Below are 27391 nucleotides of genomic sequence, written 5' to 3'. Positions count from 1 at the left end.
CGTCAATCCTCGAGCACCAGTGGCGTACTCGTCAAGTCGGCACCAGGTAAATGTCGTTGTAGTTGATTGATTTAGCGATGGATATCTTGTCGAAATGAGATATCAATCGGTCAACCGGCGACGAGTCGTCCCCCTTCTTCTCGTCTGTTTGAAAAACAAACGGACGCACAATATAAATTATTTCCAGTTAACGAATTTAAATAAAGGACGTTCACTAATCTGACGTGCGCATCTTCGGACTAGGCCGCGTCCGGACAAAGACCGGCCATAAATTACCGCTCACGGAAAGGGATCTTTAATCTCTAATTGTTTGTAAATGTAATCTGACGAAAATTTATTGGACCGTTTCGCCACTCGCGCGATAGCAGCCTCAGGATGGCAAGGATAATAGCGCGGCTGATTTATGTAGTACCGGATTGTTTTAATAAAGTAAGAAGAAACCTGCAAGATTCGCAAGTCACGATGCGGTTTATGAAAAGAGCGCGTTGTTTAATGCGGTCAAAATCCTCATTCGCGCACAATGAAGGCATTCAGAAGAGGACGCGCGTCAAGCAGGTCTTCAATTGGCCGCCAACGTGGGTTACACACGCTGATGGCTTTCTCGTTGTTGGCCCGTGGGACTCGTAATTAAAAGCTCTTGGAGGAAAGCTCCGCTCGAAGTTCGACGGCCACCTCGAGGGCCGCACTTAATGTATTCAAATGAATGCCACTTGCCCACACGAAACGGTATGACACGCTCGACACGAGATGCCCAAGTCCCCAAAGGGATAATGAATCAATCGAGAAGGTTTAGGACAGGGAAGATTAAAGCTGCAAGGATTAAAGGGATTTCGGAGTTTTATTAAACATAATTTAATTTAAAAATAAAGTTTTAAATTGAACCCCCAAAGGAGACCGAATATGAGGCAGTCGAAAAGGAAAATCAAGGACATTACTCATAGCCTCTTCCTCTCTTATTTCTTCGTTGAATTTATAGGGCAAACGCACGTCCCTATCTTGCAACTAAGAGCCGGGTTATGAATATTTCATACATACCTTCGTGCAGATTTATCTCTTGAGCACCTACAACCCCGCAAACCATTAGTCGTGGCTTGCAATTATCTGAAAATGCAAGAAATGTACGTGATGAATCGTACCAATTTCGAGCTCAGATTGGTTTTAGAAATTTTTATTTTTCATTTCGAATACGAACTTACTGAAAACCTTACATTCCACTTGAAGTGCTATATATACAACCGCTATATTCTTCGGAATGCTGAGGCAGCCGTCACCAATCAATAACCCGTCTGAACTATTAATTACCAACATAAGCAGTGAAGCTGTTCCTGCAAGAGAAGAGTAAATACGCTAACAATTATGGTAAGTTTCGAATCTAATTAAAACTTGGGGTTCAATTTCTAAACAAACTTATGCTAATTGTAAAATATTCCTAATTTAATTGCAACCCCTCCATTAATATCGAATCATTAAAGACTATATAGCTGTATATTTCCTAATGAGGTGTAACGAGAAGCCATTGTGTGCAAACGAAGCGACCGTAGAGTTAAACGAAGTGCTTCGTATCGGTCGTACAATACAGGTTAGTTTATGCTCCGGAGGTCCGTAAAACAAGGAGATGCAGAGGAGGAGGCGAGCGACATGGTACATCTTAATATGGGGGTACCAATTAATTCCGGGTGCCGTTAACTTATCGCCGCATGACGTGAAATTAATCCGATCCTTGTCCGGGGTATCGAACGGCAAATTAATTTAGCGTAACTTCGTTAGTAGGCGTCGCACGGATTACGCTGCAAGTGTGGCCGCGCCCTCGCGGTTAACTCAATGTCTAATAGACGTTCGCGCGAGGCGGGAATTAATTTCGGGAACTCGATGTAATTAGATCGAACGTGTGATTGGCATTGTGACGTTGTTAGATGTGTGTATCTCATTTGCTGGTTTAAATTAAATTATTACAAAATTATTGTTGTACATAATTGATTTAGAATTAAATTGGTTCTAGATTTGGAATGATTTCGAAATTCTAAATCTACAATTTAAAAACTTAATTTACTGTGACCTAAAACGGCAGAGTTTCGACCTTTTTTTTTCATTGATTTCACGTGTTTGTTTTCGTTTTTGACGGGAAATTATCCGGATGTTTACTTTTCGCGCGACCGACCGGTTTATTGGATTCCAGAAATTATGTGACAGCACCAGATGGACACTGTAACGTGGAAGTAAATAGTGGAAAAATAAACGGGCCGAATGGACTGTCCAAAATTCGAACGTTCAACGTCAACTGCCGATGTCATCAGCAAAAGTACTATTTACATTTTTTTTACACTACCAAAACATTTTTAAATTTCCCATACAAATTTATCTTTACTTCCTACGTTTAGCCCTTGCAGTTAATTGATAATTAGACAATTTCTAGTCGAGAAAAGTACCACAATCGTTCTAAAATGGAACATGTAATAATCGTTTAGTCGGACCGTTGTGTGTGTAGAGCAATTATGCCGCCGTGCACACGGTGCTTAATGGCTCACGTTGCGACAACGGCTCGTGCTGACAATTCTTTCGCCTCCGCATTGCCGAAGCGTTTAATATTCAATGGCCATAAAATTGAATGTGCACAGACGGAACTTAACCGCATTGCATTCGGTTTGGCTACCTTGTGACCAAGTCCAAATTGTGCGGTGAACATCAACGTTGCGGCTTGATTACAGAGTTCGATTAATTAAAATTTGCATTTCACTGCCGAGTTGATCAGTTCCTGGCGCGATCCGCCATCCAGTAATCCACATTACGTCCTTTCATATCGATTATCAATCCCTTACAATCTGTTTATTACTCTAACTTTCGCTGTTATTTTCTTTTATGACATCTTTTACTTCTAAATTTGTACCTGTTTAGTAAGTTGAATTTATAACAGGAACAATGGTATAAACAGATAAATTTAGTAAAGTCACGTATGGTACTAACGTCCTTCTTCCCCTCGTTCTTTCAAATCTCGAAGTACATCGAACTTCCTTTCAATAATTTCTGTCATTTTTGTTAATGACCAATATTTGTTTTTATATTATTCTTGACACTCTCCACCGACAGGGTCACCTATGCGAAGTTGGCTCAAAATTTTTTCCAGCCCCCATTTATAAACGGTTGTTATTGTAATTATACCAAGAAAATCTCTTAACTGAGCTGTTTTAAGCTGTTCATCAACCAGCAGCATTTATAACCTTCCTCACAAAATTTTTCCTTCATATTCTTACTACCGCGTGGAGAGATATAAGATGCAATCTTATCAATAAATTCCTGATGTGAATTCCCGATGATCCACAATCGTTGTTTTTACGATAACTCTTTGCAGCTGATAAAAATTGATCTCGCAAGTTTAATAAAAACTTGATTACAACATTTGTGATTCTATTATCGCCACCATTCTCCCCCAAAGAATTCCGAGAAGGAAGTCGATTGTATAGCATCAATATTGTTTCCGGTTTCAGGATAATCGATAGTCGCACTGATTCGAGAAACCACAAAGTTCACCCCTTTTCTACGGAACAGCCGATATAATTAGATTAGTTAACCTAGAGTATTGATCTAGATACTCTATCTTGACGTTCGGTACAGCCATCTACTCCACCCGCTTTATTACTAAATCTTTCCAACATGGTTAAATCGTTTCTTCATAAAAGAGAGACTTCACCAATTCATTATATTTCTTCTACATATCCTTAATATCTGTTTGGACCGATATGAAAATTCGATTCAATTTCTCTTATTTCCTATTGTTATATTTCAGTTAACACAAATTGGGCAGTTCGCAATATGATCGGGGAATTTCTAAAATACTCCATCAGATTCGATTGTTAATAATAAGCAAGATTCCATTTAGGAATTCCAACTCAACCGGCATGTTGAGAACCTGTTGCTTTCTCCCAAAAAGTGCATACTCGGAAATCTTGTTATGGTTGGAATTTCTACATATACATTGAAAGAGAGACTGATTATGACAAAAATTAATCTTTGACAACAAATCGCGTTGTAGTGGAAGTTACGTACTTCTAACATAAACCTCAGAATAGATAACATAAAACAGACCTGTTTGTCAGTATGTGAGTACAAACTTGTTTCCCTCTGATTCAAAAACAACTTTCCCGAATATGTAGCAAATTCTTCAGTCTTTTTCCGATAATGTCCTCGACAACATACAGCAAACATGCTCCATGAACGAAAGATTGAGACATTGTGGTAGCCATAATAAGTATCCACTATTTTCTGGATAGGACGCCTCGTAATAAGGGGATGGGCATTATCCTCACAGTTTGGTGTACTTCCCTTGCGACAAAAAATTCAACATTGCGACCTCATCACGTGATCGTATGATTCTCATATGTCCATTACAAATTTCCAACTAAATCGGAATTCATCACTAAATACCACCTTATATCACTCTAGGTTCCAGTACATTTGCAACTTACAACACTCCAAACATTGCTGCCCGTGTTGTAACACAAGATGTGGGTCATAGTATTCTATGCCAAAAGCTCTGATTTTGCTATAAACCGTTTTTAAGATTACGTATCCATATCACTGAAAAATCGGTTTTATGTTGCCATCAACTGGAGATGATGGTACTTTTTCTGCGATAACATCCCTAACCTTCCCTGATTCTTATGGTAGCAGCGCAAGGTGGGGGATGCTAAAAGAATTAAGATCAGAAAATCACATTTGACTAGTTTGCAATATACTCTTCTTCCATTTCTTCTTCCTGTTCGTCTATTGAATTCTGAAATCGTAGCCGAAGTGTCTTATGATGTGGACTTACAGCTCTCCTTGTCTGCTAGATTTCGCTCTAATACTATACGGCGTGATCTGCTGAAATTCGTCTTCTTCACATGATCGTACCATCCTCTTATTCTTTGTGTTGAATAGATTGCAATATTTTCGTTTCGGAAAAAATCTTAAGATACTCTAAGTTTCTATTTCGTATGTCATGACGAGCTTTAGGCAAGTGTTATAAATTCTTATTTTGCTGTCCATTCGCACCTACTGGTGTGACCAAATGTTCTCTCTTAAGCATCCTAGCGCTTTATTGATCTGGTATCTTAAACCTTTTGCTGCTGTAGATACCAAGATACCAGATCCATGACTAGGCTTATCTTCCATGACAATTTTGGTTCTTTGGCGATTAACATGACGTTGATTTTATCGATGAATTTAGTCACGTTCAGTTGTTGGCTTACTAGATAGAATTTTATGAGCTGTATTTGCAGATCATCTTCAATTTCTGCCATGATCGGCAGAATTTTCCATTTGGATGACGAAGGCCTTCGCTATATCAACCAAATAGAATGAATTTGTTAAATTCTATTCACTTTTCATGTAGCTGCCCTTTTCTATTTTCAATCTACGCTTCTAATTTCTTTTTCAAAACACCTGTAATTTAATTGTTGAGCTTATTCCTGTATAGTTTTCTGGTCGAGTAATAAGTTTTTGAAAATAGGTATTGCAATCTTTCAGTGCCAATCTTTTGATATTTGTAATGAGCAGATATAGTTAAATAAGATCAACTGTTTTCAATTGAGTTATTTTTTACCATATTTTAAAAGCTTGTTAGATATATTGTCCATACCCGATGTTTTTCAATTTCTCAAACTTCCTCAAAATTCTTGTCGAATAATTTTCAAAAAAGTGATATTATTAAATAAAACTTCACACACTATGATAAAATTGTTGCAGTAAGCACATAGTTGCTTCTAGATATCAATATTTCAGTACGTCGTAAAATATCTCCTTTCATTATACTACATCATATAACCTCGAATATAACATTTATTGTTGTTACTTTGTCTCATGGGTAAATTTATTAAAGGAAGTTTAATTAGTAACTATTTCGATTTAGTTTTTTAACCAAGTTTACAACTGAAAGTCTAAACTTTAACATCTAAATATCACCGCTGATACCTAAATTCTATACAATAGATGTGGTAAATGGAGAATATAGGATGGTACGTGCTTACGCGTTCGGTTTGTGTACGCATAGTTGTGTGGGGCCACAACATTGTACGTAATTACGCGAAATTAGCGAATAACTCGTGGTGTGTTACAACCGCTCGGCCTGGGAATGTCGCGGCCCTCGGAGAATATCCACGAATAGTTTCTCGAATGTTCCGCAGCCGAGGCATTGTTGGCCGGATCGCAGGAATTGGCTCGGAATTCCCGAACCGACGAAGTCCTCCGGTCGAGTGTTCAGATCCGGTGCCGTTTAACCAGGAAAGTTACTGCGTGTCGGATTACGCCGATTTGCATTCGAAATTTTGGTTGGATTGTGCAAGGAACTCGACCGCCAAACGGCGGAGTGTTTCAAAGTAAAATTCCATGAAAATTATATATTAAGCACTTTTCAATTTAATAAGTCGGTTTTTTAATTTTAAGCTTTATGTTTCGCTCAATATAAATTTTTGAGTCGTATGAGAAAATTCAATAAGAGGGTTCGTAAGAGAAATTCGGGAGTTATTGGACTCCGCATTAATATTCTCTAAGGGTCTCGGGCAAAAAGACGAAGGCGGTTCCTTGAAGACGAGAAAAAGCGAAAGGGCGCAAGAGATCCTATAGAAAATTTCAGAAAACAACCTCGAAGGTCGACTTATAACGTTCGCCTGGGAATATTACGCCACCGGAATATTAATACAAGGACCATTATTATCTCCGATATTTAAAAAAAAACTTTTTAAGTTATTTTTGGTTTTGTCAATTGTCTGATTAAAACCGAAACGGTAATTAAATTTTGTGGTGCGCGTAATTAAACAACATTCACTTGGCGGGTTCGTTTTATACATCGGATTACCAATTGATTTTATTGCGAATTTAATATTTAATTCTCCTCTGTAATATCACAGTGCCAGCCCATTGGACTGTAAAGTTATTTCAAACAAACGCACCTAATTTACAGGAAATTGTTATTAAATTTAACTTTCATTCACCATATTATCCGGTTTGATTTGGATATTGTTCGTAATAAATAATTATCGGAACAAAGTAGAAATAATAAGTTAATTAATTAGTAAAACTAACGAACATCAAATAATAGTTCTAAAAGTAAAAGAAATTGACACTATTATGTTTTACATCCACCACCAATTATCGTGCAAAAATCTAATCAATCGTTTCGCTCTCTTTTCTAACAACTGGCATTCTGTAATTAAACGACGGCAACGACTCCACGTGGTTCGTCCACCGTAATTACTACGTCAATTCAATTTCTCCTCTCGTCCTGGCGGACCCGAGAACAATTTAATCACGAAACTGTGGCAGTCACACTGTGCTACCGGAAATAAAGGGAGAATTTAAAAAAGAAAACCGTTAATCCAACCACGTTCAACCTAATCTCATTTTATATACCCCTATTTCTTTTATTTACATTACCGTAAATATGAGATTAATAATGTAAATTATAACGGTAAAATTATTCTACAGATAAAGCAGAAGTTTTGATCTGTACAAGAAGCCATGAAGGTTCTATTAACGTGAATGTGGCGGGATTCAGTTTCGTTTTGTATCCAGAGTATTTTGTTACATCCGGCGAGTAGAGTAAACTTTAACGGTGGAAAAAGTTTTATTATACCGGCGGTAACCTAATATTTCACAGCGGCGCGAACAATAGGAAAGTTAAGGAATCATTTTGCGGTATGAAAAATTCATAATTTTTTATTTATTTTTACGAAAACTTTTTAAATCCAGCCGTTTAGTTTGTAGTTGCGTAGTAATTTCCACTGGAATTCCGTTAGTTAAAAGTACATGAGTCCAATATGGGTTTACATACCGCCACTTTTTCTTTCCCTATAAATATAAAAAAACCGTTTTATCCCAGTTTTGTCCGATTAAAGGTTAAAGTGCAGGACACCGCTTAATTTCGGCGACGTTATCGGGGGGCTTATTCAATTTACGAACGGCGCCAAATAGCTGTACGGGGATAACATCTCACTCAGCGGTTGCCCACTTGACTCGAGTTCGCGTGGCGCCCCTGACGGGAGCTTTCGGAATCAACCGTCCGAAAGCTCCGTTAGCTTTGAGCTACGTGACGATCCTTTTATCTGGACTTCTTCTTCTCTCTTTTTCAAGCTTCTCTTCCAAAACTTCAACCTTATTTACTGCACATCGGCAAACCACTCTTCGTAAATCCTCGGATGCTGTAGCTACTGGAATAATTTTAGATTAACGGACCGATGGGTTTGTATTGGAAAATACCTAACGAACCCTTCAAAGGTTCTACCATAGTTTCAATACAAGAAGGATTGTAACAAAAATTAGCTTAATTAAAAATTATTCTTTTTCTTAGTCACTTATAACATTCTTATAGTAGGTCAAGCACTTCACGGACCATTTAACACCTCGTGGCTGCTGTCATGCCATTTAAGCAGTCCATACACCGACCTGCCACAAGCGGGGTGTTGAATTAACAAAGGATATTCGAGCAGATTACAAGTTTCAGGACACGTTCACCAGACCATCCGAGGTCCTGACTATGGAGTCGGGCGTGGAAGCGGCAGGATGGCTTAATAATTTACCCAGTAAGGCCCACTAAGCCCTCGAATTATGGCCACTGTTAATGTCAGCTCGGGGCTAAGTGCGAATCTGCTCAAATACGACGCCGTCGTCTTCTTTCGACGTTAAAGGGTTGGGAGGATGACACGCTTTTAAGAGGAATAGGTTATTGAATTTTTGAGTGCGACATCAAGTGGGTTTAAGCTTTTAAACGGCTTTTGTTGTCGAGAAAAGATCTTGTTAAAATCACCAGGTGACAAACCATAATCTCATCTTTTTTACCTAAAATCTTTATCGAACATCTTTCTCCTCACCCTTTTTTTTTAAGCTGTTCAAACTTTATATATACACTTTCCACACCCTTCTTCTTGCTTTGTTTGTTTGGACACCCTTTTCAAAAACCTTTAAGGGATGTGATTTAACATCATCGGTATTCGACCAGTTTGCGACATTTTGACTTAAATCGAGTAAATATTTGAGGTGAGCTCCTTAGATTCTTCGACGCCGTCGGTAACCTTTACGCTTAACCTCTCGAAACCCTAATGCGTCTATATCCCAAAACAAATGTAATTTAAGATGTTAAGTAAAGCTGTCAAGTACGATCGAGGGCAGGATCAACACATTAGCGGTTCTCCTCGAAATGTTTGTATTGGACTGAATGTTCCTGCTGTCGGCGTGTCATGTATCTGACGCTTTACGTTTAAATTGATGTTGGCTTCAGATCTAAAACGTGTTTTAACTTGCGTCATAACAAAATTTGTTTTGTTTTTCGTAATAAAGTTGTTTCAGTCAAAAACTAAATAATTATTCCATTCGTAACTAAATTCGAAATCGTAAATTTTTGCAAATAAAACCATCCATTTCGCTTGATGTTTTTTTTTTTTTTGAAACTGTACTCATTGTCCGGATACAAATTGGCGCATTACCCTCGAAACAAATCTCGTAATTGTTTTTATTTCAGTGTGAGCGATTTTATCGGTCGTTTTTATGGAATTGTAACGGATCGTAACGAAAAAGGAACAACCCATTTTTGTCAGCCTTTGAGGTGATTCTGGCGAATCCCACGTAACGTACATTATACCGATATGATATTAATTCACGCGTTGACAGATTTTCCAACGTTTTTTACGATCCAATAAAAATCACTCTTTATTGCGTTTTTTAAAAAGCGAATTGACAATATCAGCTTTTAGAGATTTTTTTTGCTTTTTTTATTTGACATTTAACCACCTGCGAATGCCTATAAACTGTAACGATCAATTTGATTCATATCCTCGTTAATCAAAACACTTTAATAAAATTTAACTCTCGTCGAGTTATCGATTCTAATTTAATGTCGAATTTCTCAACAGATTATGAAAATGGTATTGGGAAGTCCTCGAACAGAAGTTGCAATTCGATTCCTGGGTTTAGATGATTGAATTTTACTTACTGAAGCTTTGCAATTGACGAATGGCTACACGATCACCCTCAAGGACTTTCAAAGTCTCGAGATGAGACCGCGAGCTCTGGTATCGGTAATTATCTAATGCCTTTATGCAAGTTGATGGAATGCTTGTAATCGGGATTTATTAAGGGAGCTTTCCGAGACGTCGTCGTCTGGCCCTCTATTAATGGTACCGAAGCCCTTTCTTCCGTAATGAATTGGAGATTATCCCTTCGGCGGAAATCCTGTTGCTTTCATTATTTTGGCTTCTCAAAAGAAGATGGGATTTTGTGGTTATTTACAGATAGAAATTGTAACCTAAATTTATACCTAACTATATTTCGCAAGCCATTTTATTAAAACGTGTTAAATTAAGTTGAAACGTAATAACCATTAGCCTGGAGTAAAAATTACTAGGTTGTTTTAAGTGGTCCACGCTCAGAAAAGTGAATATTTCGTGGAAATTGCTCTTCAGGGAAATTTGCGGTTCTATCCCTTGACAGCTACATAGTCCAGAGAAAGCTTGAAAATTTCTATATATATATATATATTGATCTGTGCATTAACAATTCGATACCTTGTCACATTTCCCTTGCTTTGAGTACTTTTAAATCGCCATCGTAAACTGAAACAAAACTTAATCTAAAATTTTATACGACCCCGTTTACGACGCATAACGTTGTTTATGTTTTAGAAGATGGGCCAGCGAAGGGTATCGACCTTAACACCGTCGAAATTGCGAACCTTATATCCGTGTCGTCGCCTTAATAATAAAGTTCTTCGATGTACATCGTCGAACAAAAGTTGAAGCGGCACAGCTTTCATCAGCCATTATCTAATTAGGAACCGTTCCTTCGAGTGTCTCGTAATTTTAATTAGAACTAACCCCTCCGCGGATGATATAAGACCTTGTAACGAAACAAATCCCTTTAATTCGCTCCCACCAAAGTCTGGCATAAAGCAGTTATTACTTTTACAGCGACTAGCTATGGGGAGGGTTAAATTAAAATTTAATTTCAACTCTAGCCCGTCGGGCGTTTTTTTACGAATTAGTCGAGCAAAAGAGGTTCGTTCGAGCGATGTTTAATTAAAAATGCAGCGGCTGAATTAGAAATAACTAATTGGCGAGGAAAGAAAGTTTAATGGGTTTATCCCTTAAGGAAAAGTTCTGTGAATCTTTTCAAGTATCTCTTCAATGTAAGAATAAGTTTCTTATTCTCTTATTTAGAGTACCGTTTCAATGTTAATTGATTTCTTAAATTCTTATTTTACATAACATTTATATTAACAAATAAACTGGTAAATTGAAAATTCCTAAAATAAATATTAACTTGAAGATAACACACCATCTAGAAATTTACGCAAATAGTACATGTACTGTACACATATAGAAGCAACAACACAATCTTGGAAAAGCGACTGATGTAATATTCTTGCGTTCCAAGGGAATTATTTCGTATAAGTGCGAAGGCCGCTTCTGCAGGAGATAACATTCTTTAGAAAGTGAGATAAAGTTTACATCTTGAACGTAGTACAGTTTAAGTATTCAACGGAAAATGTGTTTCATTGTTTGCACGTTAGGTTGAAATGTTCCACAAAGCAAAATATATTAAAAGCAAGATATTGAAACCTTATCTTTCTGCCTTTAATTTTTGGACAATCTCCACACGTTACCACTTCTGTCTTGATGAACAATTTCTGACTTGATTTCGGGATTAAATAAGGTCAACGAATAGTTTACTTATGAAGGTCCACATAGAAACTTATGACCACTCAATCTGTTATTTCTGGAAGCATCAAAGATATGACACAGTTGATCAACTGTTATTTCAGGATTTTGTCTCTCATTGGGAAATCTATTTACTTTATACCTTATTTTTAGACTAGGAGCATTTACAATTTCTAACCAAAAAGACTTTGTTCGTTATTGGTTCTTTATTTTTGACAACGCATTGAACTTGAAGGATAAATTACTGAAATTTAAACGAATTATGAGTATTTTGTGTTTTAAACCTTTTTCGTACAATACTACAATTTAATTAAGTGAAATCAGTTTACAGATTTAGAGATTTAGGACATTTAGCTTTACAAGAAAAGAAGAGTAATTAAAGTTTACCAAGCATACATCATTAATTACACAAATCTGCAATGTTAGGCTTACAAATCGTGCTGCATCAAATTGATGTGCAGGATTTTTGTTAAACAGGAGGTCGAATAAGCAAATGCATTCTGTAGCTTCATCGTTCATGAAGCAGTCAACGTGAGCAATGCGACGTAAGTCAAAACTTGGAAAAAATTATTCATTTTAGTACTTGCATTATTTCCATAATGCTTGTAAGACCGTCATTAAAATTGCGAGCAGCATTATGGGACGAACTGCCAAACACTTCCTTACTACAATGAACCACTTTTGATGCCATAGACAATAACACAGTTCATGCATTTTACCTTTGTTTAACAGTAAGGTCAAAATACCTAGTAAAAAGGAAGGACAAAGAGGTTACATGTAGCTTTGAATCTTAGATACTAAAGGAATACAAGAAAACCAATTATGTATTATTATATTTCGTCCTGTTCCTAAAGTTGGAAACACCACTCTTTCCACAAGATCATCGGCAAAGCTTATAATCACAACAACATATTGATATAGATATATTGGTCGATAGAACATCGAGCTTCCAGTTTCCACTTTTGACAGGTGGCTCCATCATCAAACAAGAACTTTAAAAAATGCCAGAAACAAAAATAGTTATATGTTAAAGGAGAAGTACACCACAAAACTTTTCATATTTGAAAACTGCAAAAAGATAGAAAAAGTCAAAATTAATTCTACTGGCTTGGCCCCACTTCTTGAAGTAGTCAAGAAGTCTTCTTTTGATACCAAGTTTGAACTTGAAGTAATAGCAAGGCGTATCCGTATTATGTTCAGTTATGTTTTCTGATTCTAAATCTGAATTTTGCTAAAGCTTGGTTCAAATTACGTCATAACTCAGTAATTCATAATCACAATTTTGCAAGATTAGCTAATTGTAAACAAGTTAATGGTTGAAATTCTGTATGGTAGACATAACACAAAGATCAATTTATTGTAAAACTAATTAAGATTAAATGTGATTTATAATCAGAATTCCAACTTAAAAATATCTTATTGAATTAGGTAAATAATTATATTAATTAATCCTTGTTGATTTGCTTATTTTTGCATCTATGCGAAAATACAAGCTAAAGCATATGCCAAATGGTTATTTATCCCATTAACAATGATGAATGAATGTTCATTTTCTAAGATGACGAGCAACGTTCTTCCGATAATGGACGGTGAGCCATTACTCACTCCAAACAATGCCGCGGAAGCCGAAGGTTTTCTTTTCGGAAGGTCGAATACATTTGGCGCCAACTAATTAACCATAGAAGGACACAATACCGTAGAATTTTCTTTCAATCGATTAATTTTAGCACAGAGGGTGGCTTAATTATCATCATTGTCGGCGATTCCAATTAAAACCGCATGTGTCACCTGCCTCCTATTAATTAGTTTTGGCTTTTCAGGTTTGGCGTAAACTTTCACAAGCCTGCGCGAACATTACCAGAGATAACAAGCTTCCACTGTTTTGGGCGTCATTCGCAATTAAAGGATTTGTTTTGATTCGTTGCAAACGAGAAATTGGCTTTGTTATACGGATATGGTTTTAGATGATGATCTCTTGGTTATACAAGTGTTCGTTTTTGGTATCATTTTCAAAGTAATCTTTTATTAACGGGTTCTATCTATACAAAGGCGGACGTTGGGATTTAAACTCGCGTATCCTCTTACGCGGTAATGATAGACTCGATGGCAGAGCTCTCTCGGTGTTGTCGGATGCACTAGTCCGTATAGCTTTTTGTTGAATATTTAATCAAAGGACCGCGTCGAAGGATATTATTACTCGCTCTTTACCCCGCATTACGCCGTCATGAATAAGTCATGAGGTCGTAATCTCGGCCAAAAATAAAATCCCGCGGAGAGATAAATTGGCTATTAGGTTATTTTCGGAAGTGGACAAAACGACGTCGCGGGTCGTCGACGACTATTTGAAAGGGATCGGTTCTTTTCCTTATAGAAAAAAACAAACCGACTTTATCAAATATTACAGGTTTCACATCGCCTTTGATGCCAAATAATTCCGGTGACGTCTAAATTTATTCGCATGACATTACATAATCACCTGGCGTACATCCAATGGTAATTCATATCAATTAGGCTTAACGCGGAACGGTGTTATATGCACGCAACGTTTTTTCCTTTCACCCCACTCAATCCATTCATCAAACACTCCCCCGAGGTCTATTAGAGTTTAATGAAAATTAAAGACCTTTTATTGTGATATTGGAACCAAAAAATTTTCTAGATATAGCCATCATTTTCCATCAACACTTTGTATACTGAGTCATTACTATAAAGAAGTTAACCCAATCCTAACCAACCTTGTTATCACAGAATTAACGACTGTTTCAGAATGTTACGCATGTATTTAAAACATTTTTATTCATAAAGTATATTATTATCAGAAATTATAAGATAAACAAAAATAAGCTGGCGGAATTGGCTACCAGTTATGGAGAAAGGAATTTAGAGGACCCGCCCATCTTGTGCTATGTAATGAATTTCAACTTCGTAGCCCCAACAAAACAAAACAAAATACTCTGGTAACCCCAAAAATCTAATCTAGTTTTAGTGCAATCTAAATTTATGGAAATAGAAAAAAACGAGGTTCTAGCTAAAGTAATTGTACCTAATTGCACCAAAATACTAATAGTAAGTTTACGATTGTGTTAGATCGTACTTTAGGGAATTTACAAGACCCAAGGGTTACATCGTGTCAGAAAATAAAATAGAAAAGGAGCTTACTATGTAAAGAATTTCATGACGCCGTAGCTTCCCCGAAACAAAATAAAATAATCTTATACCCCCAACAATTTAGTTCTATTTTATCCTTTTTTTGTTTCAGAAATTTGTAAGGGAGGTCATCATCGAACCTTAAATAGGCAGATGGACGTTAACGTGTCGAACATGCAGTTATCGCAGCGTTACTAAGGTTAGTTTACGTGTTCGTTTTGTCCCGAAACGTGAATCGTCACGTACACGAAATTATCGACTTGAAAGCTCGTCTAAAACGCCAACCGTTGGCGTGAACGATTCCGAACACGTTTTACGTCACGATGTAAAACAGGAAAAAGTTGAGCACGCTGAAATAAATTTTCAAATACACTTGCATATTCGTTTGATTGAAGAGTTGAAAGAGCTTTTTATGCGCAAGGTCCATTCACGATTTTTTCTTTTTAAAGTTTTTTACATATTTTAAGACGCTAATTTTATATTCAAGGCTTAAAATACATCCTATAAATACCTATATAGTACTTTAACCCCATATATTTTACATCAAAGCGTGTAATTAGTTACGCCGTTTTTCGTGCGGAAAATCTGACAGCGAAAAACGAGTACTTAACTGGTCCGTGGGCCATGAGGTTTACTTCAAAGTAAGAAACTATCCAAAAATATCATCAGGATTAGGGAAACAAAGAAAAAATTACCAAGCAAAATTATTGGTTAAGAAATCTACGATAGGTGTTATGTAAATTACTGAAGTCTAGACACGTCCTGTTTTAAACACGTCGAATTCTAAAAGCGTCGCAAATCAACAAGACAATGGGCAAAGCACCACGCCCACAATTAACGTTTGATACGTGTTATTTAGTGGTTTGTTGTGAGGAAATGTCTGAACTGACCCGATAAACTTACAAACGGGACCCCTCTTGTAAAACAAAACTAACGGGCTTGAACACAATAGGACGGGCGCGGCGACGAGATATTTTACAATATGAAACTTAAATTAGTACGTTCACACCTGGCTCGAGTTGAGACGATTTTAGAAAGGTTCCACTTATTGTTAGTACCATACAAAATTATTGAACTCTGTAAAATATAGGAGTGGGACCTCAGAAATTATTACAAATATATTTCCTAAATCTAATTATTCATTCTTTATCGTTTCAGCCACAACTGACATTCGGGTTTAGTCGTGACAAAAACTTTCAGTTGTCAATGTCAACTTTAATTTTATTATTATATTCGTAATCTTCATAAAATAACCTTTAAAGTGAGTCCAAACTTGACGCATTTATCTCAAAAAAACAAAAAAATCGAACTTTCAACTTTTAATTTTGACATATTTGCCAACTTCATAAAAAATCCTTTAAAATGAGTCCAAACTCGACATATTTAACTTTAATATTAATGGAAATACAATCACTTCCGGTTTGAAATGTCAACGTCAATTTTAACATATTTGTCATCTTCATTAAAAACCTTTAAAATGAGTCCAAAGATGACGCACTTAGCTCAAAAAACAAAAAGTTAGAATAAAAAACATTAAAACCTAAGTTAGCAACAATGAAGATAACTATTTAATTTTTAAATATTAACCAACCTTAATTTTTTATTTTATTTTATTACATTTTTGTTTCACGGCGATTACAAATATGTCAAAATTGACGTTGACATTCTTAACCGGAAGTTGACCACAAATTCATTAATATTGAAGATAAATATATCGTGTTTGTACTCATTTTAAAGGATTTTTAATGAAGATTACAAATATATCAAAATTGAGGTTGACTTGGTGATTTTTCAATAGTTTGACCCTCTCTATTCTGAGAAGTCTTATATTTTTAGAGAGATGAAAACGAAAATCCCGTTTTTCTCAACATTATTCATTTGTCGCTTTGTCAAGTGATGCATAACGTGGTCCAATTATGATTGTTTGTAAGCAGAAAAGATATTGTCGATTTGAACGGCTTAAACGTTTGAATCGAGAGGAAGTATAGAGTAAAAAAAAAACGTAGAAAATAAATTTTTATATTACTTGTTTACTTACTTTTAGTATTAAAATAGTAGTTACGATAATATAATTGCTGGTAGTTCATGATATTTTTGTATCTTTAATCTTTGTAGAGAAAGTAAAAAGTTATGATTTTATTAACTTCATTACGGTATAAATCTTATTCAACGGATTTCCTTATTCAATAAAAGAACAAATTTAAATAGAACTGCCCCTTTAATACCTGAAGTTGTAAATTCATCCTACCCCAAAGAAGAAAGTCGCCCTCCTTGAATTTTAAATAATAATTGAAAGTCCGCGACGTTTTTCAATTTCGTTATACGAGCGAAAATGAAACTTTTTTTTCCTTTAAACGAAGGAATAAATTCGTTCTTCGTTACCTCGACGAGAAGGGAACTGCGAACATAATTCGATTTATACCCGAAAATTTTACTCGTCGTTGTGGAAGTGCGTGATACAGAAGAACCTGGCGTTAAGCGCGACAACGACGAAACGAAAGCTTCGTAAATAGAAACAAAGGAATTTCAAGGGGGTGGCGAAATTAAATAACACGATTATTTTCTACGAACGACTTTTTTATGGGTGGAAAAACGGGGTTTTTCGACTGTAATCGGTTTTTCCCCTTTTTCTTTTACTATTAAGAAACACGAAATACAAAAATAATCAAAAAAAATGTTATACTCTTTTACTCCATTAAAAACTTTTTAAAAACGTTTTTGTATGTTAAAAATTAATGTAATTAGGAGTTACAATTTAGTTTGCTTTTTAAAGCCCTTTCATTCCATAATCTTATAAATTAATGTATGGGTTACTAAAAGTTCTATTAATTTTATTAAAGTTTGCTATTTGGCAGGTATTCAACTCTAATTTAGAAATAACTAGAATTGAAACTTTGCCAAATTTATAAACGTAATTATTTACTTTATAACAAAGATGTTAAACGGCTTCCAAACAACTGGCACGAAAATAGAAATGGGATAGTAGAAAAAGAAAACACCGCGTCATCTTTTACGATTCGTAGTGGTATAGGCCTATCCAATATAATCAAAGGTTACGGCTCAGTACGTATAAGCCTCTATAGTAAGGAAAACTGATTTTTGCTTCCGCCATCTCCATTTTTCCTACTTTATGGAGATCCCAACCGTTTTCCTGCGACAAGAAAAAAAAGATCCTCTTTCGGTTGAGATACATTTTTACGTCTCATATATTCAACCCACAATCTTTTCCATAAACTCTACATTTATATTTGGATTTTCAAGTATTACATCCTATTCTATTTGTAATATTATAAAAAAGTTTATATAAAAACTAAAAAGAAAAAGGATTTTAGTTTTCTTTTTTTCTAGGTTTCACTTCGATTTTCAGAATCAAATTCTTTACAACTGAAAGTATATATTCTTTCGTAATTGAAACTGTGCTCATAGTATAGAAATAGTGTGGATTTTTGATCCGTCATTGTTCAAGGGGATAAACTTCAAATATGGCTTCAAGTCTCAAATAGAAAAGCTCTGACGGCTTGACCAAGCGAGATAGGGCACTGTTCGGTTCGGATTATTTTGATACAAATCGACTTAACCGGCTCCCAAAATAATATCCTTCCTGTTCACTGAACCAAGTGATTAGTATTATAAGGGACCGAGACATTTGATACGGGCCGCGGGGAATTCCTATTAAAACTCGAATAAAAATGGGGTGAAGTCGCCTTTCTACGTGACTTTAGTACTGAAGAATCGTGAAAAAAGGAAACCTTTTTTGATTTATTCCTTTTTCCTCCAATATTCTACTATTCTATTTTTTATTTTTATAACGTAATTTATTAAAAGATTTTCTTAGTTTGAAAAATCGCGCAGTAACTTTTAACGTTTGCTGACTAATCGCCGAGAGAAAGAGTGAGAACAAAAGATCTTGAGACCCAAGTTTAATTTATCCGGTCGCAGCAAATCGTAGAAAGAAGAAGAAGAGTGCAATTCCGCTGTTTGTGTGCTTTCCAGCGAAATTGGCGTGCGAAAAGGGTCGCAACGGAACTCGAACAATCGCATTTTGCGAATAACTCGACTCGCTGCAGTAATTAATCGCTCGTCCAGATATAATCTTATAAATAGATTCGTTCGGACGAACTCAAATAAACCTTCGGACCCCGTCTAAATGGACGACCGACGACAACGACGTCGCGACGCCTCGCGAGACGCGCCCCGTTCCGTTTCTAATTTAGATTAATGAAATCGCAGCCGTTCGCCTGTATCCTTCGTTACTCGTAATTGTTTCGAAATTTCGTAGCTATTTTCACTCACTAGTTTCACTCACCAATTGTCCCTCCCATTTGAATTCCTTTATTTCACACATTTTCAACAGACCATAACGTATCTATTTAAATCCTTTTCTTTACAAAAATAACAAAAATAAAATAAAATAAAGAAAAAAGATATCGTATCTTAAAACATTTTATTCGTTGATGTCGTACATATCCAGTCTTAATTTAACATCAATCGAACTCGACACTAAGTCCTTAGCTATTTATTACAAGCGCATTCCCGTCCAATAAATCCCACTGCTGTCCAATATAGAAACGGTTTACCGTGAATATTTTCCACTGAACCGCGCATTCAAGCGACACATACGTTAACAGACCGTCTCTTTCTCCAAGAACATGTGGCGCGGCACGTCAAACGACAAAGACGCTTAGGAAACGAAATTCGACGCCCTCGATAAAGACATCAACAAACATCCTCCAGTCACTAATTATCAGACTATTATCGTATAATCTTTAAAAACGAACGATAAAATGTAAAATTTAGTCGAAGGACATAAAGAATCTTTCAAAATTAAGCTTTTACAGTTAATTCAACATTAAAGAATTGATACTTTCCCTGAATTTCATAATGCGAATAGCGACTACCTCATTAATTTGGAGCAAGGGTATGAAAATATCATTTTCATATTCAAATGTGAAATATTCTTGGATATTTTCCTCGAAGACTGCTATATTTTCTTATTTTATATTATTTTTAACGTAGAATGTTGAGGTGATTGTGGAAAATCGTATATTAAAAAACATAGTAACGGTTCATGTTCAGTATATTTTTTATTTTGCTACAGCCTAAAACAACTCAACAAAATCAAATGTTTCCCATTTTTTTTCACTTAATCGTACCGCAACAAAAAAGAATCATATATGAACCAAATTTAGCCATTCTATCCTGTAGGACATTTAATTCTCTAAATATCGAAGTATCGGACATCATTGTCGAACGTATTTTACCTGAGATATCGTTAATTTACGAGAATCGTACAAAATTTCATTTTTTGCCATTTTAACTGCATTGTTGAAACATTATTACAAAGAATTTTTATTCAGATGTCCTTAGCCGCATTTTCTTTTAAAAAAATTAATAAAAAACTAGATATAGTTAAAGAAAAGGTTTATATTGATAAACAAATAAATGTTAAAATCATATTGTTAATTAAAGGTATCATTAACTTTAAGATATGCTCCCGTTAAATTCGTACCACTTCGTGCTAAAACAAAAAAAAAATAGATATTCGTTTATAACATTACCAAGAATCTGTATTATTAAAAAAATTTTTTTGCTCAATTACAGCATAAATTTTACTTATAAATAATTATAATTTTAAATTGTCTTACAATGTCCTATTATAAAATATGCAAATATAGGATCACATTCGCTTGCTTTTTCCTTAACATCCTCAATTAAAGCACTACATTGGCCAATACTATTTATATAAAAAGAAACATGCGTACCATTATTAGAATAGTTGCGATCATCTACAAAAAAAAATTTATTTACTTAAATTCGAAAATTAATAATAATTTATTACCAGATTTGTGGCAGTCAAACTTTGGTGGAATTATATATTTATGATCTACGTAACATCTTAAATCATCAGTTACAAAAATATCCGATTTTATTGAACTCACTTCCAAAGATAAACTTAAAAAAATTAAGAAACATATCTTAAAACCACCAAACATTTTCTTTAATGTGACTGATTCTGTCTGTGTACAAATGCGAAATGAAACTTTGACGTAAATATAAGTGTAGTTATAAATAACTATGAAGACACGCAATAGTACATTAACAATTACAATAAAATACAAGTAGTTAAAGAAAAGGTTTATATTAGTAAAGAAATAAACGTGAAAATAAAATCATTTTTCTAGTTAAAGGTATCATTAACTTTAAGATTTCCTCCCGTTAAATTAGTACCACTTCGTGCTAAAACCAAAAAAAAATCAAATTAAATTAATTAATTTATGAGAATTTAAATTAATAACGTTTATAACATAATTTTAAATTTTCTTACAAGGTCCTATCACAAGATATGGATATACAGAAACACAATTGCTTGCTATTTTCTTAACATCCTCAATTAAGGCATTACATTGACCAATACCATATATAAAAAAGGAAACATGCGTACCATTACGAGAATACTTATAGTGATCTACAAAAAAAGATTGTTTAATATTTAATTAAATTTTGATTATTAATAATAATTTATTACCAGGACTGTAACAGTCAAACTTTGGGGGAATTATACATTTATGATCTACGTAGCATTGTAAATTATTAGTTACCCAAATACCCGATTCTATTGAATACACTTCCAAAGATAAACTTAAAAGAATTAAAAAACACACCTTAAAACCTCCAAACATTTTATTTCATGCGTCTGACTCTATGTGCTTATAAATGCGAAATAAAACTTCGACGTAAAACTAAGTGTAGTTATAAATAACTATGAAGACTTACGTAATCATTAACAATTACAAAGATGACTTTTTAATTTGCTATGTGAGAATAGAAACTGTTATATTGTATGCATAAGTCGCAATTACATTGTAATAATTAATACACTCGTTATTACCACCTAATTGTATTACCACAAAATCTATCTAGATATTTAGAACCTGGCAATAATGTACATCAAATTAATTAGAATTAAACCATTAAGGTACATCATCAAATTGTATAATGATATAATAAAAGGATTAAACAATTCTGTGGTTTAGAAATTTGCTACTATCAATCAGTTCATTATTAACCAGAATGTTTGATCATTTGATAAATTCTATAAACTAGTTACTAGACAATAGATTTCCTGGGTTTAGCTATCCCAGGAACAATATCCGAGATCACATCAAAACCCAATCCCTACTTCAATTAGATCACTAACTGGGTCAGATACGTAGATGATGTATTTTACGTGTGAGATAGCTAAACACAACAAATTAAATGGAAAATTATCTTTAATCAATGAAAACGATAACATCTCTAAATATAATTAGTTCCAACGAATCTTATCACCCTAGCAGTCATAAAATGACAGCTTTAATTTGGTACCAATAGATTAACTAAAAACCCTTTCGATAATGTAAGAAAACAAAACTAGCTCCATTTCATTATAACAACATAATTTCTTTTTCTAAAACTAACGTTTTGATCTATAAGTACTTTAATTTTAATTATTGAACACTGAAATCTCAGATTTAAAATTATTTTATGTGTTGAAATTTGTAGATTTGAATAGGTACATCAAAATAAATTATAATACTCGCATGTACTTGCAATGAGTGTGTCATATATGTGTTCTAATGGGATATTTTTTCTCAAAATATTTTTGCAAATAGCATAAGCCCATCTAACGATGGAATTAAAATCATTTTAGATTTTCCTATGTTAAAAACACTTAAACAATTAAAACGTGTTTTAGGTGTAGTAAACATTTATCATAAGTTTAGCAACGGAATATTTTAAACAAATAATCAATCAAGCTTCTATTTATTTTAGAACAAAAAAAAATGTCATCATCTAACCAAAAACTTTGATGTGATATTTTGCTATATCATATCACGATTTACAAAAATTCTTCAAGGTGCCAGTAAGCTTGCTGAAACTCCTGGATTTATCAAAGGTGTTCAAATCAAGTAATGAGTACCTTCACCCTTTGCTTGATTAGACGGTAATGGCAATTTAGGATATGTTCTCTATTCCACCCTATTCCATTAAGAATAGAAACGTCTTAATTGTTACTAGAATCTTTCTTTCGAGTTCAGTTTATATCTTACAACAGTAAATCTTTAAATCCACTTGTTTTAAGTTTACCGAAGATTCAAAGGAGAGTTACTATTTTCTTCGATACACCACACCGAGACAAATATCTTATATTTTTATAATGAAGCAAAGGGTGATGTGGATGCTATTATTCAAAGATGTTCTTGCTATAAGGCTGGATGGAAAAAGAATCACACAACCTTGGCCATAAGGAATATACTGTCATATAATCGGTAACATAATTCATAATGATATTCTTGTTGCAAATAATTGAGAAGATAACTTTACTACTGGAAGTAGTAAAGAGTATTACCGGAACTGCAATTTTATTCGCAATTCATGTTTCACTAGAAGATGCACATGCCGTTAGTGATAAGCTTTGTTCTATACCAGTATACTACCAATGAGGCATAAAACTTTGACGTTTCAGTCAAAGATTCAAAGATTTCAAAGATTCAGTTACATTTTTGTGTTCTTGGAAGTGATTGATAATCCCAAAGAGTCATCACAGTTCCTACAAATTACTCCTAAATCATCGGCAACTTATAATAATTTCATAATTATAAGCAACCATTTAATTGTTATTGGTGGAAGCTAATTATTAGTTTATGTTATTACTGTAAAAATCATAGACAAATGAGTACAAACAATTGAATTTTCCGACAATCAATAGAATGTTTCATAATATAATCGACAAGCATTAAATAACAATACCGCATTGTATCCCCTTTTGTATGGCTATAATGATGTTCTAATAACGTTTTGCTCCACTCAAATAAAAAAATAAATAGGTTTAAAACAAAAATTTTGGACAAAAATTAACTAAAATTAAAAAACTTCAATATTTTAATTATTTTGTTCTTATTTATAAAGTGAAGTAACGAAAAGACGAAGAAAAGTATAGCTTGTGTCTTATGTGAAACATGTGGTTACTTGTTTATAGTGACAATAGGAAACGATAACTGACGGTGCGATGAAGACATCACAAAATCCCGAGACTAATTGCCAGACGAAGAGAAGCAACACAAAAAGCGTATCGTTTTCTCCGGAAATTTCTCGCGGTCGATGCGACTGTTGGTTTAAATTACCGTGGCACACGTGGTAATGGTTAAGGAAGGTTCTAAGTTAAATCGAGGATGAGCATAAAGAATTAAGACGACGACACTTCTTAGAAACTTACAACGTTTTATTTCTATATTTTTGTTATGATGATAAATATAACTGACTTAACAAAAACATTAATATTTTACTTATTTCTTTTAATATTTATTTCTAAGTATCATTTTCGCTCCGTTGTAAACTCTTGGTTATATTACAACCTCCGGTCCGTGGGGATTCATATTACACCTGATAAAAACTGCCATATTGTGAACGCCCGCGTATTTCATTACACGTTTCCTTTTCGCTTTTCAAACCGCGTCCGTTCATTTTTATCTTGATCTAGGCCACTGACTTATTGCGGCTGCCACATATGTAGGTATAATATTCATATAACGCATTGAAAGTAACGTGAAGCTACTTGCTGTGAAGCATTTTTCATCTCGTTTCATCGCCTCCATACAACAAAACTGGTAACGAAGCATTTCTTTACCCCTCTCATTCGCTCAACAGACTTTCCATTCATTTTGATTTAAACGAACTCACTGAAAAGTCAAATTGATTTAAATAAATATGTCGTTGCGAGTGGGTTGCATCCCTATCCTCACGCATTCATTGCAAATAATGGCTTCATTAGATCAAGGCTAGGGTTACAATAACTTAATTTGAAGACGGTTCGTTGCGTAAATTGATCGATTTCATTATATAATTAAGTTATGCTGTATTGTTATGCAGAATGGGTTAACATTCGAGGGCAACAGAACTGTAAGCGTTGCGGAACCGTATACTTAGTCTGGGAGTTGTATCTTGATTTGGTTGATTGACCACTTCGTCCGTACCGGCGTAGGTATAAAATTATACTCTCTTGTGGGTGCTGGTTGAATAAATTATCTCGGCGGCATAGTCACGAAGTAATCACATCACGACAATTCCCAGTCATTCGCAGATATTGGGTTGTAAAACGAACGAGGTAGTAGCTATTTATGTTTGCCAGAATTCACGATCTGAGGCGAGATTTAAAGGTTAACTCTAATTGTCAGTTGTTATAAATCGTTTTGCTGTGATGAATTTAAAATAACGAATTAAAACAAAAAAGTTTAACGCCTTGCTAAAAGCTATTTTTAGTGGAGGATAAAACCTAACCGTTCAATTTGGACGCTTAATGTAAAACGAATTAGCCGGCAAAAAATATATTGCACGAATATTTAATTCCCGGGCGTACAAGGCTTAAAAGCAATCCATTTGCAACGATAAAATCAATATTTATAACAAACGGGTCGTAATTGATATTTTTTATCTACAATATTTTTCGGGAGAGTTAGAATTCATACATTTATAGTTATAAATATAGAGTTGCAATTTAATATTGATTACAACTAACAGCAATTATATAAGCTTGCATATTTAAAATATCCAATTTTTCTCAAAATCTATAATAATTTATTTTTATTACTCACAAATTTATTATTTTACATTAGCGAATGAAAGTGATAATCTTAAGTCAATGGCTTATAAATAAAATATTTACCAATAACTATCACATTCAAAACTGATATGACTCATGTTTATTCTTAGATAACAATACACAAAAGTAGTTGTAGTTCTTAATCTATTAAATATTGTCCTAGATAACATACAAATCGATATTCTACGCTTTTGTTGTATGTTTCCCGTCTAGAGTAGATAACCTTCGAACGGCAAACAATGTCACATTGAGTGTGTTCGTTCGGTTTATCTTCGGTATACAATGCATGCTTTTCCCATAGGGCAGAAAACATTTACTGTGTAAAAACGTTCGCGTACGTAGATTTTTCTCTTGGAACAAAAGCAAAACCGGACAGTCCGAATTTACTAATTAGAATCGTAAACAACGGGTGCAAAAACAACCGGAACGGGCCTGGGTCGTATTTTGTTTAAATTTCATCCAGACCGTCTCCTAAAATTAATTTAACTATACGTTTCTGGCGACGGCAACACGTCCTGCATCCTGTGCTTGTATTTCAAAAGTTTCCGACATACGTGTGTAAATCCATTTTATAATGGGAGGGACACTCGGCGTCGCGCCGACGCGTTATTAAAAAGTTATTTAATTACGAGGCGCATTGTGAAACGGGGGGAGACTTTAACTTTAATAACTAGCGGCGTAATAATGTAAGTGGGTGCTTCTTCCTGCCGCCTGCAAGTTTTTCAGTACCTCCACTACTGTTGTAGTTAATACGGATATTAAATTTTCCAAGACGTATTGTAACTCTACGGCATGCTTACAAATGCAATAAACTCGTTTCAATTACATTTATAATACTAAAATTTTTATTTACAAGTCAACTTTATTTTAATGTCTTTAAAGAAATTATATTAAAATTAGTTTACTCAAAATAAACCTCTCTTTAGGTTATTAACATAAATAATCAGCAAAGTTGGGTAGTTTCATATTGGAGTAATCAATTACTAGCAACATTAACCCATTTAGGCCCACTTTTACCATCCTCCTGATAAACTATCTAGAGGATAGTTGCCATGGTTACGGCGGTTTCAAACAGGTTATGCTATCTAAGGGATTATTACCACGGGATGAAATTCTCCATATTTCTCTAAATATAATAAACTAGGATTTATGTAAAAGTAAAAACTTTTTTGAGAAATATTAAAATGTTTTAATTCTATTTAAGTAGACATGTTTCGAAAACTAATGTTTCATCTTCAGTACATAGAAAAATTATACAATATAATGGAATTAGTTAATATGTGGGGTTCAGGAGTAGATCTAATTTCTTATAACTAAATTTACAATTAAATTTAAATTAGATTAACAAAATCACAGATTAAAAACTTCAACAAAAAAGGATAAAATCTTTTTCCATTTCCATCTATAGATTACAATACAGAAGAATTGCTAATACTGAAAAAGGAATAAAAATACGTCCCAACAAAATTTATTAATCTCAGACTAATAATTCGAATGCGGTACATTGGAAATAAAGCCAACATTAAAAGTTCTTCATCTAATTACAACAAATTCTGATTCGAGAAGAAAAAAGAAGTAAAAGAAAAATATCTAAACACGTAGGTATGGTTAGTTCAAATCGAGATGTATACAGGTGTTACGGTGACTCGGGGAACAAATTTAACCACATATACTAGAGTGAAAATCATGACGATTCATGTAAAAAGAAATTAGTAAAAGTCTTCAAAATTTAAAGATACAGGCCATCATGTTAGGAAATTTTAACACATCTTAAACACTATTTACAGTAAAGCGCTGAAATTTGGTACAGTATAAATCAATGTAATGTAAAATCGTTAGGCAATTTATGAGTTGGATCGGTCCGCGGGAACAATGCTATACAGGCTGTTAATAAAGTTTGTTTGCTCAGAACTTTTTTATTATC

At 34.4% G+C, this 27391-nt stretch overlaps 2 protein-coding genes across 2 annotated transcripts in view; one reads left to right on the top strand and one right to left on the bottom strand.

The window, feature by feature from the left end:
• LOC111423796 (putative Hedgehog signaling attenuator pxb) overlaps positions 1-27391 on the top strand; it is a 159884-nt gene that overhangs the window by 68646 nt on the left and 63847 nt on the right. The window contains exon 2 of the mRNA XM_023057153.2: positions 14941-15027. The gene's annotated coding sequence lies outside the window, so the exon portion shown is untranslated. The remainder of the gene's footprint in view (positions 1-14940; positions 15028-27391) is intronic.
• LOC111423798 (uncharacterized) lies at positions 19888-21554 on the bottom strand. The gene is made up of 5 exons (XM_071197716.1): positions 21355-21554; positions 21154-21294; positions 20668-21065; positions 20474-20614; positions 19888-20346 (listed from the first exon to the last, which is right to left on the bottom strand). Exons 3-5 carry the CDS (start codon positions 20819-20821, stop codon positions 20288-20290), a joined length of 354 nt encoding a protein of 117 aa, XP_071053817.1. The 5' UTR covers positions 20822-21065; positions 21154-21294; positions 21355-21554; the 3' UTR covers positions 19888-20287.

Source organism: Onthophagus taurus, chromosome 7 (genome assembly GCF_036711975.1).
Source record: "Onthophagus taurus isolate NC chromosome 7, IU_Otau_3.0, whole genome shotgun sequence".
Lineage (NCBI taxonomy): Eukaryota > Metazoa > Arthropoda > Insecta > Coleoptera > Scarabaeidae > Onthophagus > Onthophagus taurus.
Note: the sequence above shows the minus strand (reverse complement) of the source record. Positions and strands in the feature narration are given on the sequence as shown.

Coding starts and splice junctions, on each gene's coding strand:
- LOC111423798 (XM_071197716.1), bottom strand. CDS start 20,821: ATGTTTGGTGGTTTTAAGATATGTTTCTTAATTTTTTTAAGTTTATCT. Junction 20,615..20,667: donor GTTTGACTGCCACAAATCTG/GTAATAAATTAT, acceptor TTTTTTTTGTAG/ATGATCGCAACTATTCTAAT. Junction 20,347..20,473: donor ATATTTTATAATAGGACATT/GTAAGACAATTT, acceptor TTTTTGTTTTAG/CACGAAGTGGTACGAATTTA.